This window comes from Pristiophorus japonicus, chromosome 4 (genome assembly GCF_044704955.1).
Source record: "Pristiophorus japonicus isolate sPriJap1 chromosome 4, sPriJap1.hap1, whole genome shotgun sequence".
Classification (NCBI taxonomy): Eukaryota; Metazoa; Chordata; class Chondrichthyes; family Pristiophoridae; genus Pristiophorus; species Pristiophorus japonicus.
Window position 1 is genome coordinate 131,867,630 of NC_091980.1, and position 18,108 is coordinate 131,885,737.

Below are 18,108 nucleotides of genomic sequence, written 5' to 3' on the forward strand. Positions count from 1 at the left end.
TCTCTGAGCCACATAGCAGGGCAGGTATCACTACAGCCCTGTAGACCACAAGCTTGGTGCCAGTTTTAAAGTTCTGGTCTTCAAACATTCTTTTCCTCAGGTGACTGAAGGTTGCGCTGGCGCACTGGAGGCTGTGTTGGATCTCATCATCGAGGTTTGCCTGTGCTGACAGTAGGCTCCCGACATGTGGAAAATGGTTCAAGGCTGTGCCATCGATTTTGATGACCGGGGAGAGTGCTGTGTGGTGGGGTCAGTTTGGTGGAGGACCTTTGTCTTACGGATGTTTAGTGTAAGGCCTATGTTTTCGTACGCCTCGGTGAGGGTGTTGACGATGGCTTGGAGTTCAGCATTAACATTTGAATGCATTCACCGGGTTGAAGCAAAGAAATGGAGATCCACTGGGATTTGGACAGGATGATTGCTATTTGATATGAAATGTAATATGGGCATAAATACAACTGGATACATTGGCTTGATGAATTCAGACATTTGCTATTGGGGCAAATGTTTTTCCAGAGCCTAGTGTTTAAAATCTTGGGCCTTTTGCTTTGTACATTTGAAGAAATACATTTACTCCCTCTGCCAGAAGGATTATATTTTTTTTTGGGAGTACAGTTGCACAGGTAATCATCCACTATCTTATTCACATGAGCATAGATCACAATGTGAGCAGGCAGAAGAGAATCTGTCCCAGAACCAAATGCACTGGCATAGCCACACTAATCAATGAAGCTATAACAGCAAGCTGATGATACCTGTTACTTTCCCTCCTCTCCCAAGTGTAGTCCCCAGGGTTCAATACAGTCAGACATTGCTGGTCTATACAGCAGTTACTGCTATGCCTACAAAGTTTAACACAGTAGACAGCAGCAGTGGTCAGTTCAGTTACTGAACAACCTATAATTATAACTGAACAGGATCTGCAATAAATACTGAATACAAACTTTATTTAATAGGATGCTAGTCTAGGTCATTTTCTTCCATAGACTGAAACAGTAAAACCAATTTACTGGAAAATGCTGCTGGGTTTAACATGTTACATATATTGAATTTTCATTTAACAGTCAAGAGAATGTTCATTAGTGGGAACATGTATTTTTATTCAGCTTTAAATCCTAAAGTCTGGCATTCCCTCACTAGACCAATTTAAGACACTCCATAAAACCCTACAGCTGATTATGCTTTGTTCCTCAGTCAACATGGCATGAATGTGGTCAGACCATTAATAGCCACTTGAACATTTTAGACATTGCAACCTATGTCTAAATATCAAACATAGTTCAACATAAGTCACACAAACAAAATTTGATGAAACTGAATCCCCTAACACTATTGCATAACTCAGTGTAATTCTGGTTCTGTTAAATTGAAAGATAAGCAACCACTCCCACATACAAGGAGACAAAACCCAGTCCAATATTGAACAGTCATTACATTTTGCTTCATAGCTCTTTGTACAAAGTCAGAAGCCATCATTGCCTACAGGCTGTGTCTTAATTATATAAATACAATACACTTGAACCCATCAGTCAATTTAGTCACTCTCCCGGAGGGTGCTTGTGAACATGTACTCTCCCAGGCTCTTCAGGTTGGTGATGTGATCTCCAAGCTTCTTGATCATCTTCACTTGTTCAGCCAAATAGTGGGTCTCCAGGAAGTCACACCTGCAAAAGTGGGAAACTAGTTATGTCCAGCAGCAGATATAAAGGAATGTCAATTTCTGCTTCAGAGTTTGGATTTTAATCCTCTTGAACTGGAGGATAGTCAAGTGGTGCAATTGAGATTGATGGAATTACTGCATCATTAGATTAAACTTACTGCACAGTCAGTGCTCAGATCCTGGAACATTTTCTTCTGTCCACAGTAGGCCAACTTCTCCCATCCCTTCCCACTGTTCCCCAAACAAAACAGATACCAACACAAAGCCATTAGGCATGAGATCTTTTAATTAGGCCCAAGCACAGCAAGGTTCCACAACATCCAACTTACATTAAAACATTAAGAACTTACATGAGGGTCTGTCCTCAGTGGAGAGTTTGTGCAGATCCAGCAGACTCTGGTTCACATTCTTCTCCATCTGCAGAGCTCACTGCATTGCCTCCAGACCATTGCTCCACTCATCCTGCTCTGGTTTCTGGAAAGAAAGTTCTAACAGTTCTCTTACAATGGATTAAACAAACATTAGAAAGTATTAAAGGAAATTGGGGTGCAATCAAAAGTCTACTTTTCCATGAACCTATTTGTCAGAATAAAAAATTGCCATTAAGCTATCACAACCACAGGAGTTATATTGAGTGATTTAGAATGAGGACATAAAATTTGATTTCCATGCATTGAATGCAGAATGTATTTGGAATAAACTTCAAGTAGCTCAAGAGCCCAGAAATGAGAGCCATTAAGATTCAAGATACTCCGAATAGGTGGGCTGGATACAGCACAGAATTTAGTAAATTCACATTCCATAGTCTCCATTGTGAAGTGGTCTAAAATGCAAAACTCACCAGAGAGATAAACATAGGAGGAATAGAACTCCATGTTGATCTGCTTGTTGACAACATCCTCACAGTCCTGGTGGTAGTTCTAACACACTTGAGAAGCCATCAAAATTATTTTCCACAAATCTAAATTTTGTGGAAACAACAAACTACAATTCAGCCAACTTCAAACTCCTGTAGTGATTCAACCAACCCCAAATGCCTGTATTTATACTGCTGGACAACCCAGGGTGTGGCAGCCTGCAGGATGAGTGACAGTCCTCAATACCCAATCAGAAGTTGCAGCTTCACAGAGCACCAATTAAGTAATGGGAGGAGGGGAGATGGACTCCCAGAGCCAGTCAGATCTTTGAAGAATGAGCATCATTGGCTGACAACTCAATGAGGATCTCAATTGTCCTAACTTTCCTCAAACACAGTTCAAATATCCAGAATCACAGGTTTAAATGGATCCTCCATTCTTTGGACAAATCAATTGGGAAAAACTTAAACCGTAAGTGCCCCATTTATAAGGGGGAATAAACAATAAGTTCCAAACATGACAAAACTAACATAAGCACTTTTCAAATTATAATTTAGTTCCCTGTATCCACGCTGCACTCCAGTCCCTCTGGTGCCCACCGGTCAAGAAAAGCCTCCAGCATACTGGCAAACACCACGTGCTCGGTCTCCAGGGACACCCGGGCACGGACATAGCCGCGGAGGAGAGGCAGACAGACGGAGAGAACACCCCATCGTCTGTGCTCTGATTGGACCAGGTAATGGCCACCTTGAAAGATTCATTGAATTCTCTGTTGTTTGCGAGTCAGTGTCTTTTAAATAGATCTGGATGGTTCTGTGGGTTGGTCATTTGCAGGTATCTGCGGATTTGATGCAACATCCAAACAGATCAATGAGTGTGCAAAGCAACCAAAAGTGGGTCAGATGAATGCAAATTGCTTGTGATCAATGTGTCAAACACAAATACTCAAATACTCCATCACTTCCAAGTTCAGTGAGCACCTGTACACACATCAGCTCGAATGTGGAGGAGACAATGGGATGTTCAGTTCTTGTTTTTTATCATGAAATTTTGGAAACAATGAAATCGACTGCAGGTCAAAAAGAAAGACGTGTGTTTTTATCACGCCTTTCACAACCTCAGGATGTCCCTGAGCGCTTTACAGCCAATGAAGTACTTTTTGATACACAGTCAATGTTGTAATGTAGAAAATGTGGCAGCCAATTTGCACACAGCAAGGCTCCAATAACAGCATGGTGAACATGACCACATTATCTGTTTTCAGTGACATTGGTTGAGGAATAAATATTGGCCACATCACCTGGGATAATTCCCCTGCACTTCTTCAAAGTAGTGCTATGGGATCTTTTATGTCCAGCTCAGAGGCCAGACGGGGCAGCGATTTTACAACTCACCCAAAAGACGACAACTCTGACAGTGAAGCACTCTCCCATTACTGCACTGTAGTGTCAGCCGAGATTCTGTGCTCACGTCTCTGGAGTGAGGACTTGAACCCACAACCTTCTGACTCAGAGATGAGAATGCTACCGACTGAGTCTCTGACTGATCCTCAACACTAAAAGCTCTCCGTTACCCATTACGCCAATATCTATCTCAATCATCTGTGAAATCTCCACGTTATCTGCCTCCAGTGTTCCCAGACTCATCTCCCGTGTTAGACCACGTGTTAGAGCTGAGCGCAGAGAGAGGCTGGGAAATATAAAACAAGATTAAAACAAACAGCAGGAGCTTGAGCCAAGTGCTGCACAGCAAGGGGAAGACAGGCTGAAGAGATGGAGAAAGTAGCCAGGTAACTATAGGAGGAACTGCTGGAGATTTGGTCTCATTGCTTAGAGCTTCGTCTGGGTTTGGAACATGCCCAAGTTTGGATGTAGCTGGCAAGGCCGACATTTATTGCCCATCCTTAGTTGCCCTGAGAAGGCGCTGGTGAGACTCCTTCTTGAACCATGTTCAGGTACTCAATGGTTGAGAGACGACTTGCTCGGTCACTTCAGAGGGCAGATAAGAATCAACCACCTTATTGTGCAAATAGAGTCACATATAAGGCCAGACTGGGTAAGGACGGCAGGTTTCCTTCCCTATAAGGAAATTAGTGAGCCAGTTGGATTTTTATCACAATCCTAAAACTCCTTGGTTTTCAATTTTAAACTGAATCCAAATGATGGTGGGATTTGAACTCACATTATTGGTCCAGGCCTCTGGTTTACTAGTCCAGTAACATAACCACTGCACTATTGTACACCTAACATATAGCTTGAAAAAAGGCTGAATCTCCTCTTTTCATTCTCCATGAAAATTGGCCTAGTTCACAGAGGCTGGTAGTTATGTCCAGTGTATAAATGAGCAGTTTACGTTAAGATATCCAACTATGTTCCCAATTTTTCCTTTCCACACGATAGTATATTTAGTGAGGCCTCGTCCGGCGTTCCTTGTGCTCTGGATCGATAGCTGTTCCAGCGAATACTTTCTTGGTGTTCCCAAATTAGAAAGACTATCAGCAGTAATTCTTGCGGGTTGTCTATTCAGAAGGTGCAGACTCTGTACTGTAACAGCACGCCCTTGGCAAAGCAGTTCAAACATGAGGGGCAAGGTCTTACCGTGACCAGATTACACTGAAATCTCTTTCTCCAGTTCACCCAACTTTAAAACCAGTTAAAGGCTTAGATAAGACTTGTAGCTATGGCCATCTGAGGCCACCACTGAACCAAAGTCAGTATTCTGGAGGGGAAGAGACTAAAACAGCCACATGCCCAAGCAAATCAGGTTTGGTCAAGATCACAACCTATTTCTCAGCAGAAGTAGTTCTTGTTTAATGCAAGGTCACACGATATTGATCTGAAAATATGCTCAGTTATTTAAAAGAAGAAAAGGAACAAAAGCAAAATACTGCGGGGGCTGGAAATCTGAAAAAAACCAGAAAATGCAGGAAATACTCAACAGATCGGGCAGCATGTATGGAGAGAGAAAAAGAGTTAACGTTTCAGGTCGATGACATTTTGTCGGAACTGGAAAAAGTTAGAGATGTAACAGATTTTAAGGGGCAGGGAAAGGGGTGGGGGAGGGGAGGAAAGAACAAACAGGAAGGTCTGTGATAGGGTGAAAGGCCGGAGTGATTAAATGACAAAAGGTGTGAAAGTACAAAGCAAAAGGAGATGGTAATGGAACAAGTAAAGGAACAAAAGATGGGTCTAGAAGAGGTGTAAATGGGTACAGCAGGATTATCAACAGCTACCAGCTGAAAAAGATATGGACAGAGGTTTTGGTCTGAAATTGGTGAACTCGATGCTGAGTCCAGAAGGCTATAACGTGCCTAATAGAAAGCTGAGGAGATTATGTTGAGCTTTGTTGGAACAGTGTAAGAGGCCGATGACAGAGAGGTCAGAGTGGGAAGGGAGCGGAGAATTAAAGTGACAGGCGACCGGAAGTTTGCAGACTGAACAGAGGTGTTTTCCAAAGCGGTCACCCAATCTATATTTGGTCTCCCCACTGCCGACTCTCAACAAGGGCAGACATTGACGACGAGGTCCAATGTGCCTTAAGTGCAGCTTTCGGTTGCCTGAGGAAGAGAGTGTTTCAAGATCAGGACCTCAAACCCAGCACCAAGCTCATGGTCTACAGAGCAGTGGTAATAACCGCCCTTCTATATGGCTCAGACACATGGACTATGTACAGCAGGCATCTCAAAACACTGGAGAAGTACCACCACCGTTGAATGCGCAAAATTGTGCAAATGCATTGGCAATATAGGTACACCAACATCAGTGTCCTCACTCATGCCAACATCGAAGCATTGACCACATTTGATCAGCTCCGCTGAACAGGCCACATCATCCGTATGTCTGACTCGAGACTCCTAAAACACTTGGAGCTGCAACATGGCAAGTAAGCCCCAGTTGGGCAGAGGAAACGCTTCAAGAACACACTCAAAGCCTCCTTGATAAATTGTAACAGCCCCATCGACACCTGCTAATCCCTGGCCCAAGACCACCCAAAGTGGAGGAAACATATCTGGGAGGGCGCTGAACATCTCAAGTATCTTCGCCGAGAGCAAGCTCAAGCCAAGCAGAGACAGCGGAAGGAGCGCACAGCAACCCAAGCACCCCAACCTCCCGTTCCTGCACACCACCGTCTGCCCCACCTGCGGCAGAGAATTTACATATCACATTGAACTCTTCAGTCACCAGAGAATGCATTTTGAGTGTGGAAGCAAGTCATCCTCGACTCCGAGGGACTGTCTAAGAAGAAAAGAGGATATGATCTCCCCTCTGTAGAGGAGACCGCATCGTGAGCAGCGAATAGAGTATAATAAAATGCAAGGAGTACAATTAATTCACTGTTTCAACTGGAAGGGGTGTTTGGTGCTCTGAACAGTGGGAAGAGAGGAGGTAAAAGGACAGGTGTTGCATCTCCTGCACTTTCACTGGAATGTGTCATGGGATAGGGAGGGGGCTTTGGGGTGATTGAGGACCAGAGTGTCACAGTCAGAGAGGTCACTTCACAATGCTGAAAGGGGAGGGAAAGGGAAGATGCATTTGCTAGTAGGATTGCTCTGGAGAGGATGCAGGTAGGGAAGGCGAGGACAAGATGAAATGCATCGTGGATCTGCGAGTGAGGGAAAGGGGCTAGAGTATGACTCTGGGAAATGGAGTCAAGCTGCACTGGCAGTCCTTCCATACCTTATTCATGTGAGCATTGAGTATTTTGGCAACTTATTTGATCACGATGGGAGCAGGCAGAAGAGAATCTGTCCCACAACCACCACACTCAGCTATCCACACTTACCAATGAAGCTGTGACAGTGAGCCAATGGCACCTGTTGCTTTCCCTCCTCACCCAATTGTAGTCCCCAGGGTTCAATGCACTCTGACATTGCTGGTCTGTACAGCAGTTGCTGCTCTGTCCACAAAGCTTAACAAAGTCTACCGCAGCAGTGGAGAGTGCAGTTTCTGAACTACCTGCAATAATAACTGAACAGGATCTTCAGCTGTTACTAACTACAAACTGCTAATTCCAGGGCCAATACATGCTAATCCAGGACTTTTTCCTTCATTGATCTGAAATGGAGAGACTAATTTAGTGGGAAACATGCCCAGTGTTTAACACAAGTTACAGCAACTTTTATTTTGTTGTATGGAGTTATCAGTTATGTAATGGCAGTTCACTAGTGGGAATAGGTATTTTTAATTCACTATCTAGATCCGACGCTCTGCCATTCCCACTCCAACCAATTTAAGACACTCCCTAAAACTCTCAGACAATATCGCCTGTGGCTGTTAATGGTCTGAACACACCCTCGTACATTTCAAATCTTGCAACACACGTCTTATTATAAAACTCAATAAACCCCAGAGAATAACCAAATTTCATAGAACTGAATCTCATAACACTTTGCACAACTCCGTGTAATTCTTGTCCGATGTAAATCACATTATGTTAAATTAAAAATAACCACTCAAACATACAAGGAGACAAAACCCAGTCCAATGTTGAACAGTTTATTTACATAGAGCCTCGGTCTCACAGATCTTTGTCCAACATCGCAAGCCATCATTCCCGACAGATCAGGGGTCCCAGTTATTATACATACAAGCACTAAACACAATAAGCTTGATCCCAGCAGTCAGTTTAGTCACACTCCCCCAGGGTGTGCTTGTCAAACAGGTACTCTCCCAGGCCATTCTCAGGGGCTCCCAGTCTCTTCAGGTTGGTGATGTGATCGCCAAGCTTCTTGATCATCTTCACTTGTTCATCCAAGTAGTGGGTCTCCAGGAAGTCACACAACTGAAAGAGGGAAACTAGTTATGCCCAGCAGCAGATATCACAGAATGTCAGCTTTCCCTGGAGAATTTGGATTTTAATCCTATTGAACTGAAGGATAGTCAAGTGGTGCAATTGAGATTGATGGAATTACTGCATCACTAGATTAAACATACTGCACAATAGATACTCAGATCCTGTGATCACTGAGACACATTTACTAGTCACTGTTCACAGTAGGCCAACTTCCTCCTTACCTTTCCAAACAAAAAAAGAGACACCTGCATAAAGATATTAGGCATGGAGATCTTCAAAGTCGGCCCCAAAACAGCAAGGTTCCACAACCTCCAACTTACCAGAAAGCTCAAGAACTTACATGAGGGTCAGTGCTCCCAGTGGAGAGTTTGTGCAGATCCAGCAGACTCTGGTTCACATTCTTCTCCATCTGCAGAGCTCTCTGCATCGCCTCCAGACCATTGCTCCACTCTTCCTGCTCTGGTTTCTGGAAAGAAAAAAAATTCAAACGTTGCACTTATGATAGATTAAACAAACATTAGAAAGTATTGAAGGAAATTAGGGGTTCAATCAAAAGTCTCCTTTAACATGAATCTATGGGTTAGAATTTAAAATTGCCATTAACCTAACACAAACACTGGAATCATATTGATCAGGTAAAAAGCATAGATGTATTTAAGGGGAAGCAAGGCAGGTGCATGGAGAGAAAGGAATAGAACGATATGCTGATAGGGTTAGATAAAGCAATGTGGGAGAAGGCTCGCTGAAGTATAAACACCGGCAAAGACCAGTTTGGCCGAATGGCCAGAGTCCTGTAAATTGAAAATAATTGCTTTAGAATGTATTTGGAACATTTAGTCTAAGGGGAGCCATCCAGAAAGCCACTCATTTATTAAATCCAACCTTGATGTCCGCCAAGATGATCCGTCCTCCACGGCGATTCTGGAATTCCATCAGTTTCTCAGCATGTTCACGTTCCTCATGTGACTGCTCCTTGAAGAACTCAGCAAAGTGACGCAGGGCAACATCATCCCGGTCAAAGTAATAGGACTATGGAGGGATCAGAAGAGTACTTCAGTATTATATTGCAGAATCATCATCATAATCATCATCATTATTCAACCTCAATATTTTGCTTTCTATCAAGGGTTCACAGTTACACTGAAATTTTAACCCAATGAAAAACCACAGCACAGCATCAAAGTTTTGATTTTTCCGTGTGGACGGGGGCAGGGGATGCGGTGAATGCAAATGAAAGTATCCTAGATTTCCACCATCCTTGCAGGTACGATTACTTCCCGACTTCCCTCCGACATGGTGCAACTCATTTTAAGATTACATCCCCTCATTGCAAAGGTCGAGAAAGACCATGCAGTGATTTAGAGTAAGAATACAAATACTGAATTCCATGTATGGAGTGCGGAATATTCTCCGCAAACTTCAAGCTCAAGTTCCCAGGATACGTAGAATGGGCCCACTTTTGGCCATCACTTGCATCAATTTTTTTGGAGCAAGTTGGTTTTTCTGACACAAAATTAAATAACCCGATTTTCCCCAGGAGTAACTTAGTGAGGTACGATTTTTTTTTCCCCCCCAGACACTTACACCAGTTTTGGCCATTTATGCCACTTTGGCCAACTAACATTTAAACGAAATCGACTTAGGTCAGCGTATGTGGCCAGCTCTGAAAAACGTTGTGGGCAGTTAAGAAATCGGCACAGGTAAGTAAGTAAGGACCTACACCCAAGCACCAAACATTACAAATAAAAAAAAAAAGTTCAAAGTTAAAATAACTAAAAATAAAGAATTCAGGTAAACAATTGAATAATTAAATATTTGAAGTAAATCCTACCTTGGGCCAGGGAAGGCATCGGGCCAGCCGGTACAGGAGGCCATTCTGCGTGGGATAGGGGCGGTCGGCAAAGATGTATCGGGAGGGAGGGGAATGGTGGGCTCAGCAGCATCTTGGGTAGGGTTCTGCCAGCCTGGGCTGCACTCAGACATAGGCGACCATTCGGCCACGGCTGGGGGGCGGTGAGAGGGAGAGAAAGAACCATCGGGTCCTGCTGACAGCTTACAGGACACGCTGGGAGGGCGAGGAGCATGCACGCAAACTCCACTGCGCATGCGACAACTATCAGCAGTGTTTTCAGCACAGGGCTGTAACTCCACCATGGATGCCGCGCCAGGACCTGGGATACACGGCAGTGGGATCAAGATACCAAGTTAGTTTTTTTGTCACCTATTCCAGCACAAAGTCAGCGCATAAAAGGGTCAGTGCGCCAAAAAAATGGGCTGGCCAAAATTAGGACCAATAAGTGGACTGGATACAGCACAGAATTTAGTAAATTCACATTATAGTCTCCATTGTGAATTAATCTAAAATGCAAAACTCACTACAGAGAGATAAACATAGGAGGAATAGAGCTCCATGTTGATCTGCTTGTTAACAGCATCCTCACAGTCCTGCTGGTAATTCTGACACACTTGAGAAGCCATCTTGATTTCTTATCACAAATCTAAAATTTGTTAAAGCAACAAACTGAGATTTAACTAACCTCAAACCCCTTAAATATACAGCTGGATAATCCAGGGTGTGGCAGGTTAGATGATGAGTGACAGTCCTCATTACCCAATCAGAAGTTACAGCCTCTCAGAGCACCAATCAACTAAAGAGAGGAGGGGGATGCACTCCCAGAGCCAGTCAGATCTTTGAAGAATGAGCATCATTGGCTGACAACTCAATGAGGATCTCAATTGTCCTAACTTTCCTCAAACACAGTTCAAATATCCAGAATCACAGGTTGAAAGGAATCCTCTACTCTTTAGGCTAATCAATTGGGAAAAAATTAAACCATGTGCCTCCCTCATAGGGATGAATAAACAATAAGTTCCAAATATGACAAAACTAACAAGCACTTTTCAAATTATAATTTAGTTCCCTGTATCCACGCTGCACTCCAGTCCCTCTGGTGCACACCGGTCATGGAAAGCCTCCAGCATACCGGCAGACAGCGCGTGCTCCCGGGCACAGACATAGCCACGGAAGAGAGGCAGGCTGGTGGAGAGAACACCCCATCGACCGTGCTCTGCCTGGACCAGTTAATGGCCACCTTGAAAGTTTTATTGAATACTTTGTTGTTTGCGAGTTACTGTCTTTTTAATAGTTCTGGATGGTTCTGTGGGTTGGTCATTTGCAGGTATTTGCGGATTTGCTGCAACATCCAAACAGATCAGTGAGTGTGCAAAGCAACCGACAGTGGGTCAGATGAATTCAAATTGCTTGTGATCAATGTGTCAAACACAAGTGCTCAGATACTCCATCACTTCCAAGTTCAGTGAGCACCTGTACACACATCAGCTCGAATGTGGAGGGGACCATGGGATGTTCTGTTCATGTTTTTTAATCATTAAATTTTAGAAGCAATGGAATAGACTGCAGGCCAAAAAGGAAGACTTGCATTTATATAGCGCCTTTCACAATCCCAGACTGTCCCTGACCGCTTCACAGCCAATGAAGTACATTTTGAAGCAGAGTCACTATTGTAATGTAGGAAATGTGGCAGCCAATTTGCATGCAGCAAGGCTCCATAAACAGCAAGGTGAACATCACCACATTATCTGTTCTCAGTAACATTGGTTGAGGAATAAATATGACCTGAACACCGGGGATAACTCCTCTGCTCTTCTTCAAAGTATTGCTATGGGATATGTTATGTCCAGCTCAGAGGGCAGTCAGGGCCATGGTTGAACATCTCATCTGAAAAATAACAACTCTGACAGTGCAGCACTCCCTCATTACTGCACTGTAGTGTCAGCCGAGATTCTGTGCTCACGTCTATGGAGTGGGGATTTCAACCCACAACCTTCTGACTCAGAGACGAGAGTGCTACCCACTGAGTCCAACTGATTGATCCCCGAAACTAAAAGCTCTCAGTTACCTTCTCTGCCAATAACTAACTTAATCATCTTTGAAATCTCCAATTTATCTGCCTCCGGTGATCCCAGTTTCATCTCCCATGTTAGACCATGTGTTAGAGTTGAGCGCAGAGAGAGGTTGGGAAATATAAAACAAGATTGATACAAAGAGCAGGAGCTTGAGCCAAGTGTTGCACAGCAAGGGGAAGACAGGCTGAAGAGATGGAGAAAGCAGCCAGGTAACTATAGGAATAACTGCTGGAGATTTAGTCTCATTGCTTAGAACTTCATCTGAGTTTGCCACATGCCCAAGTTTCGATGTTGCTGGCAAGGCCAACATTTATTGCCCATCCCTAGTTGCCCTGAGAAGGCGCTGGTGAGTCTCCTTCTTGAACCATGTTCAGGTACTCAATGGTTGAGAGACGCCTTACTCGGTCACTTCAGAGAACATTTGCTGGAATTCTTTGAAGATGCAACAAACAGGATGGATAAAGGGGAACCAGTGGATGTGGTGTTTTTGGAATCCCAGGAGGTATTTGACAAGATGCCACATAAAAATGGACTGCACAAGATAGAATTTCACAGGGTTGGGGGTAATATATTAGCATGGATAGAGGATTGGCTAACTAACAGAAAACAGATTCAGGATTAATGGTTTATTCTCGGGTTGGCAATTAGTAACTAGTGGGGTGCCGCAGGGATCAGTGCTGGGACGTCAACTATTTACAATCTATATTAACGACTTGGAAGAAGGGACTGAGTGTAATGTAGCCAAGTTTGCTGATGATACAAAGATGGAAGGAAAAGCAATGTGTGAGGAGGACAAAAAAATACATAGACAGGCGAAGTGAATGGGCTAAATTTAACAGATGGAGTATAATGTTGGAAAGTGTGAGGTCATGCACTTTGGCAGAAAAAAATCAAAGAGCAAGTTATTATTTAAATGGAGAAAGATTGCAAAGTGCTTCAGTACAGCGGGACCTGGGGATACTTGTGCATGAAACACCAAAGGATAGTATGCAGGAACAGCACGTGATCAGGAAGGCCAATGGAATATCGGCCTTTATTGCAAAGGGGATGCAGTATAAAAGCAGTGAAGTCTTATTACAGCTCTACAGGGTATTGCTGAGGCCACACCTAAAATACTGTGTGCAGTTTTGGTTTCCATATTTACGAAAGGATACACTTGCTTTGGAGGCAGTTCAGAGAAGGTTCACTAAGTTGATTCCGGAGATGAGAGGGTTGACTTATGAGGAAAGGGTGAGAATGCTGGGCCTCTACTCATTGGAATTCAGAATAATGAGAGGTGATCTTATCGAAACGTATAAGATTATCAGGGGGCTTGACAAGTTGGATGCAGAGAGGATGTTTGCACTGATGGGGGAGACTAGAACTACAGGGCATGATCTTAGAATAAGGGTCTGCCCATTTAAAACTGAGATAAGGAGAAATTTCTTCTCTCAGAGGGTTGTAGATCTGTGGAATTCGCTGCCTCAGAGAGCTGTGGAAGCTGGGACATTGAATAAATTTAAGACAGAAATAAACAGTTTCTTAAATGATAAGGGGATAAGGGGTTATGGGGAGAGGGCAGGGAAGTGGAGCTGAGTCCATGGTCAGGTCACCAATGATCTTATTGAATGGCAGAGCAGGCTCGTGGGGCCATATGGTCTACTCCTGTTCCTATGTCTTATGTTCTTATGTTCTTATGTAAGAATCAACCACAGAAATTATAAGCCAGACTGGGTAAGGACAGCAGGTTTCCTTCCCTAAAAGGAAATAAGTGAGCCAGTTCGATTTTTACAACAATCCGAAAAGTCCATGGTTACTGATATCAGTTTGTTTTAAATTTTAAACTGAATCCAAATGATGGTGGGATTTGAACTCACATTCCTTGTATTATTGGTCCAGGCCTCTGGATTACTAGTCCAGTAACATAACCACCGCACTATTGTACCCCTAACATATGACTCTTTGAGTCAGGACAGTTTAAAGGCTGCAATGAGACTGATGTAATTTTGCACGTATTATGTCCTGGTAACCATCGGTATTTGAATTCAAACAACAGTTTATTTAATTTATAACTGATGGGAAAGGCTCATATCCATTAATTGCAAATGAACTATTTTGGTCCATTATCGTCAACAATTACATTTCGATGAATATGACTCAAAGAGAAAACTGCACAATGTTAAATCATTCTCCATGACCATTGGCCTAGTTCACAGAGGCTGGTAGTATATAGATTAGCAGTTTTCATTAAGATATCTAACTGTGTTACCAATTCTTCCTTTCCACACGATACGTAAACTCAGTGAGGACTCATCCAGCGTTCCTGTTGCTTTGGATCGATACCTGCTTCAGCGATCACTTTCCTAGTGTTCCCAAAATAGAAAGCCTATCAGCAGTAATTCTTGGGTTGTATATTCAGAAGGTGCAGACTCTGTACAGTAACAGCACACCCTTGGCAAAGTGGTTCAAATATGAGGGGCAAAGGTCTTACTGTGACCAGATTACACTGAAATCTCTTTCTTCAGTTCACCCAACTTTAAAACCAGTTAAAGGCTAAGATTAGAATTGTAGCTATGACCATCTTAGGCCACCACTGAACCAAAGGCAGTATTCTGGAGGGGAAGAGATTAAAACAGCCACATGCCCAAGCAAATCAGATTTGATCAAGATCACAACCTATTTCTCAGCAGAAGTAGTTCTTGTTTAATGCAAGGTCACACGACATTGATCTGAAAATGCGCTCAGTTATTAAAAAGAAGAAAAGGAATAAAAGCAAAATACTGCGGGTGCTGGAAATCTGAAAGAAAAACAGAAACTGCTGGAAATACTCAACAGGTCAGGCAGCATCTGTGGAGAGAGAAACAGAGTTAACATTTCAGGTCGATGACCTTTCATCAGAACTGAAAAAAGTGAGAGATGCAACAGATTTTAAGTAAGTGCAGTGGCGGGGAAAGGGTGGGGGAGGGGAGGAAAGAACAAAAGGGAAGGTCTGTGATAGGGTGGAAGGCCGGAGTGATTAAATGACAAAAGGTATGAAAGTACAAAGCAAATGGAGATGGTAATGGGACAAGTAAAGGAACAAAACATGTGTCTAGAAGAGGTGTAAATGGGTGCAGCAGAATCAACAGATGCCGTATGAAAAAAATAGGGACAGAGGTTATGATCTGAAATTGTTGAACTCGATGTTGAGTCCAGAAGGTTGTAATGTGCCTAATAGAAAGCTGAGGAGGTTATGTTGAGCTTCACTAGAACAGTGTAAGAGGCCAAAGACAGAGAGGTCAGAGTGAGAGTGGAGCGGAGAATTAACTTGATAGATGATCTCAAAATCTGGGTCACAATTGAAGACTGAACAGATGTATTTCGCAAAGCGGTCACCCAATCTGCATTTGCTCTTCCCAGTGTAGAGGAGACCACATCGTGAGCTGCGAATAGAGTATACTCAATTGGAAGAAGTATAAGTAAATTGCTGTTTTACCTGGAAGAAGTGTTTGGGGATCTGAACAGTGGGATGGGAGGAGGTAAAAGGGCAGGTGTTGCATGTCCTTCACAGGAATGTGCCATAGGAAAGGGAGGGTGTTTGGAGGTGATTGAAGAGTGGACCAGGGTGTCACGGAGGGTGAGGTCCCTTAGGAATGCTGAAAGGGGAGGGGAAGGGAAGATGTGTTTGGTGATGGGAGGTGGCAGAAATGGTGGATGATTATCCATTGAATGTGATGGCTGGTGGGGTGAAAGGGTAACTGTATTATGGTTCTGGGAGGGAGGGCAAGGGGTGAGATTAGAGCTGCGGGAAATGGAACGGACACCATCAAGGGTCATGTCCACCACGGAGAGTATATAGGGTTGAAACCGCAGCTCAGGGTCAAATAGAATGGCGTGGTTGTGAACAGTCTGATTCAGCCTCAGATAGTGGCCAGGAAGAGGGATGGAGTCCGTGGCTGGGGAACAGAGTTTGTGGCAGGGAAGTTTATTTAAAAATAAGTACCTGATTTGTGTTGTAATACTTTTATTGAATGGATATAACAAAGATTGGTGTGCAGCTGACCGCACTCTAGAAATATTATAGAATAGTGCAAGAGATTGACCTATTGTGACACCATATTCTAGAATACTAACACTCGGTGAACCATGGGACATTAGGAGGTTAGACATACCTAGTATAAATTCTGTTCCCGGGGGTGATGGTGCACTCCAGTCCCTCTGGAGCCCACTTCTCATGGAAGGCTGCGAGCGTACCGGTGGACACCGTGTGCTCCCTCTCCAGGGACACACTGGCACGAACGTAGCCGCAGAAGAGAGGCAGGCAGTCGGGCTGAACGACCCCCTCGACCGCCCACTGCCTGGGCAGGTTAATGGCCACCATGGCCAGGCCCAGGAGCAGTCCCACGAGGAGGCCTTCCAAACTATTCTCTTCCCTCCGCACAGGATGGCCAAAGATCAGGAGCGTGGGACTGAAGTGTAGCCAAAAATCAAGGAGCAGCCCCTTCAAATAATGCAAGATGGGTTGCAACCTCACACACTGTACACAGACTCTTCTGGACCACAGAAATTGTAGGTGGCCAGGGAGTCTGTGAATCAACAGAAAAACTTATTGCACGGGATTGCCCTGTGCAACACACTCCGGCTAAGATCCCAATTAATAAAGGGAGGACTCCCACATAGGATCTCTCCATTAGGGACCCCCGCCTCCTCAAGACAGCAAGATGGCGCACCATGGCATGTCAACAGCTCTACAACTATTCTTGTAAAACTTTAATTCAAGTGCCCCCTTATTAAAAGGGGCACCAGAACCGACAAATTAATAAATTAAAATTTTGAACATTAAACCAATCAAATTAAAATTTTGTTGGCAGGGGTGATGATACACTCCAGTCCCGGCAGTGCGCACCTTTCATGGATGGCCACGAATGTACTGGTGGACACCGCGTGCTCCATCTCCAGGGACAACCTGGATCAAACGTAACCGCGGAAGAGAGGCAGGCGTTTGGGCTCAACAAGCCCCTCAACCGCCCGCTGACTGGACCAATTAATGGCTACCTTGGCAATGCCCAGGGGCAGTCCAACAAGGAGGCCTTCCAACCTAACCACTCCCCTCCGCACAGGATGCCCGAAGATCAGTAGCGTATAAGATTAGAAATTTAACTGGACCAGCCACATAAATACTCTGGGAACAAGACTGGTCAGAGGCTGGGTATTCTGCGTTGAGTGTCTCACCTGATAACCCAAAGCCTTTCCACCATCTACAAGGCACAAGTCAGGAGTGCGATGGAATACTCTCCACTTTCGTGGATGAATGCAGCTCCAACAATTCCCCAGAAGCTCGACACCATCCCTGACAAAGAAGCCGCTTGATTGGCACCCCATCCATCACCTTCAACATTCACTGTCTCCACCACCGGTGCACCGTGGCTGCAGTGTGTACCATCGACAAGATGCACTGCAGCAACTTGTCAAGGCTTCTTCAGCAGCACCTACTAATCCACAAGCTCTACCAATTAGAAGGACACGGGCAGCAGCCACATGGGAACAACACCACCGGCAAGTTCCCCTCCAAGTTACACACCATCCTGACTTGTAAATATATCGCCATTGGGTCAACATCATGGAACTCCTGCCATAACAGCACTGTCGGTGTACCTTCACCACAGGCCTGTAAGGTGGTGGCTTACCATCACATTCTCATGGGCAATAAATGCTTGCCTTGCCAGTGATGCCCACATCCCAGAATTAAAAAAAAACATTAACATGGATAGACTAAAGATTACAATATAATTACACCCAGTGCAGTTCTCAGCAAAGTCCTTAATTCACTTGTAAACACTGAATTATTGCAGCTCCAGCATCAACAACGTTTGAATCCATTCATGCATGAGAAGGGGACAAATGGAAATCCAG

At 44.1% G+C, this 18,108-nt stretch overlaps 1 protein-coding gene across 1 annotated transcript; it reads right to left on the minus strand.

The window, feature by feature from the left end:
- Positions 1–1,534: 1,534 nt before the first annotated feature.
- Positions 1,535–10,788, minus strand: LOC139262642 (ferritin heavy chain B-like). The gene is made up of 5 exons (XM_070877794.1): positions 10,687–10,788; positions 9,193–9,339; positions 8,651–8,776; positions 8,153–8,298; positions 1,535–1,664 (listed from the first exon to the last, which is right to left on the minus strand). Exons 1-5 carry the CDS (start codon positions 10,786–10,788, stop codon positions 1,535–1,537), a joined length of 651 nt encoding a protein of 216 aa, XP_070733895.1.
- Between the last annotated feature and the right edge of the window lie 7,320 nt (positions 10,789–18,108).

What these genes read in the sequence shown, in the direction of transcription:
- LOC139262642 (XM_070877794.1), bottom strand. Translation starts at nt 10,788, where the DNA reads ATGGCTTCTCAAGTGTGTCAGAATTACCAGCAGGACTGTGAGGATGCT. An exon ending in CCTATGTTTATCTCTCTGTA is followed by an intron (nt 9,340 to 10,686) that starts GTGAGTTTTGCA and finishes ATCCCTCCATAG; the next exon opens with TCCTATTACTTTGACCGGGA. An exon ending in GACAAGCACACCCTGGGGGA is followed by an intron (nt 1,665 to 8,152) that starts GTGTGACTAAAC and finishes CCACTTTTGCAG; the next exon opens with GTGTGACTTCCTGGAGACCC.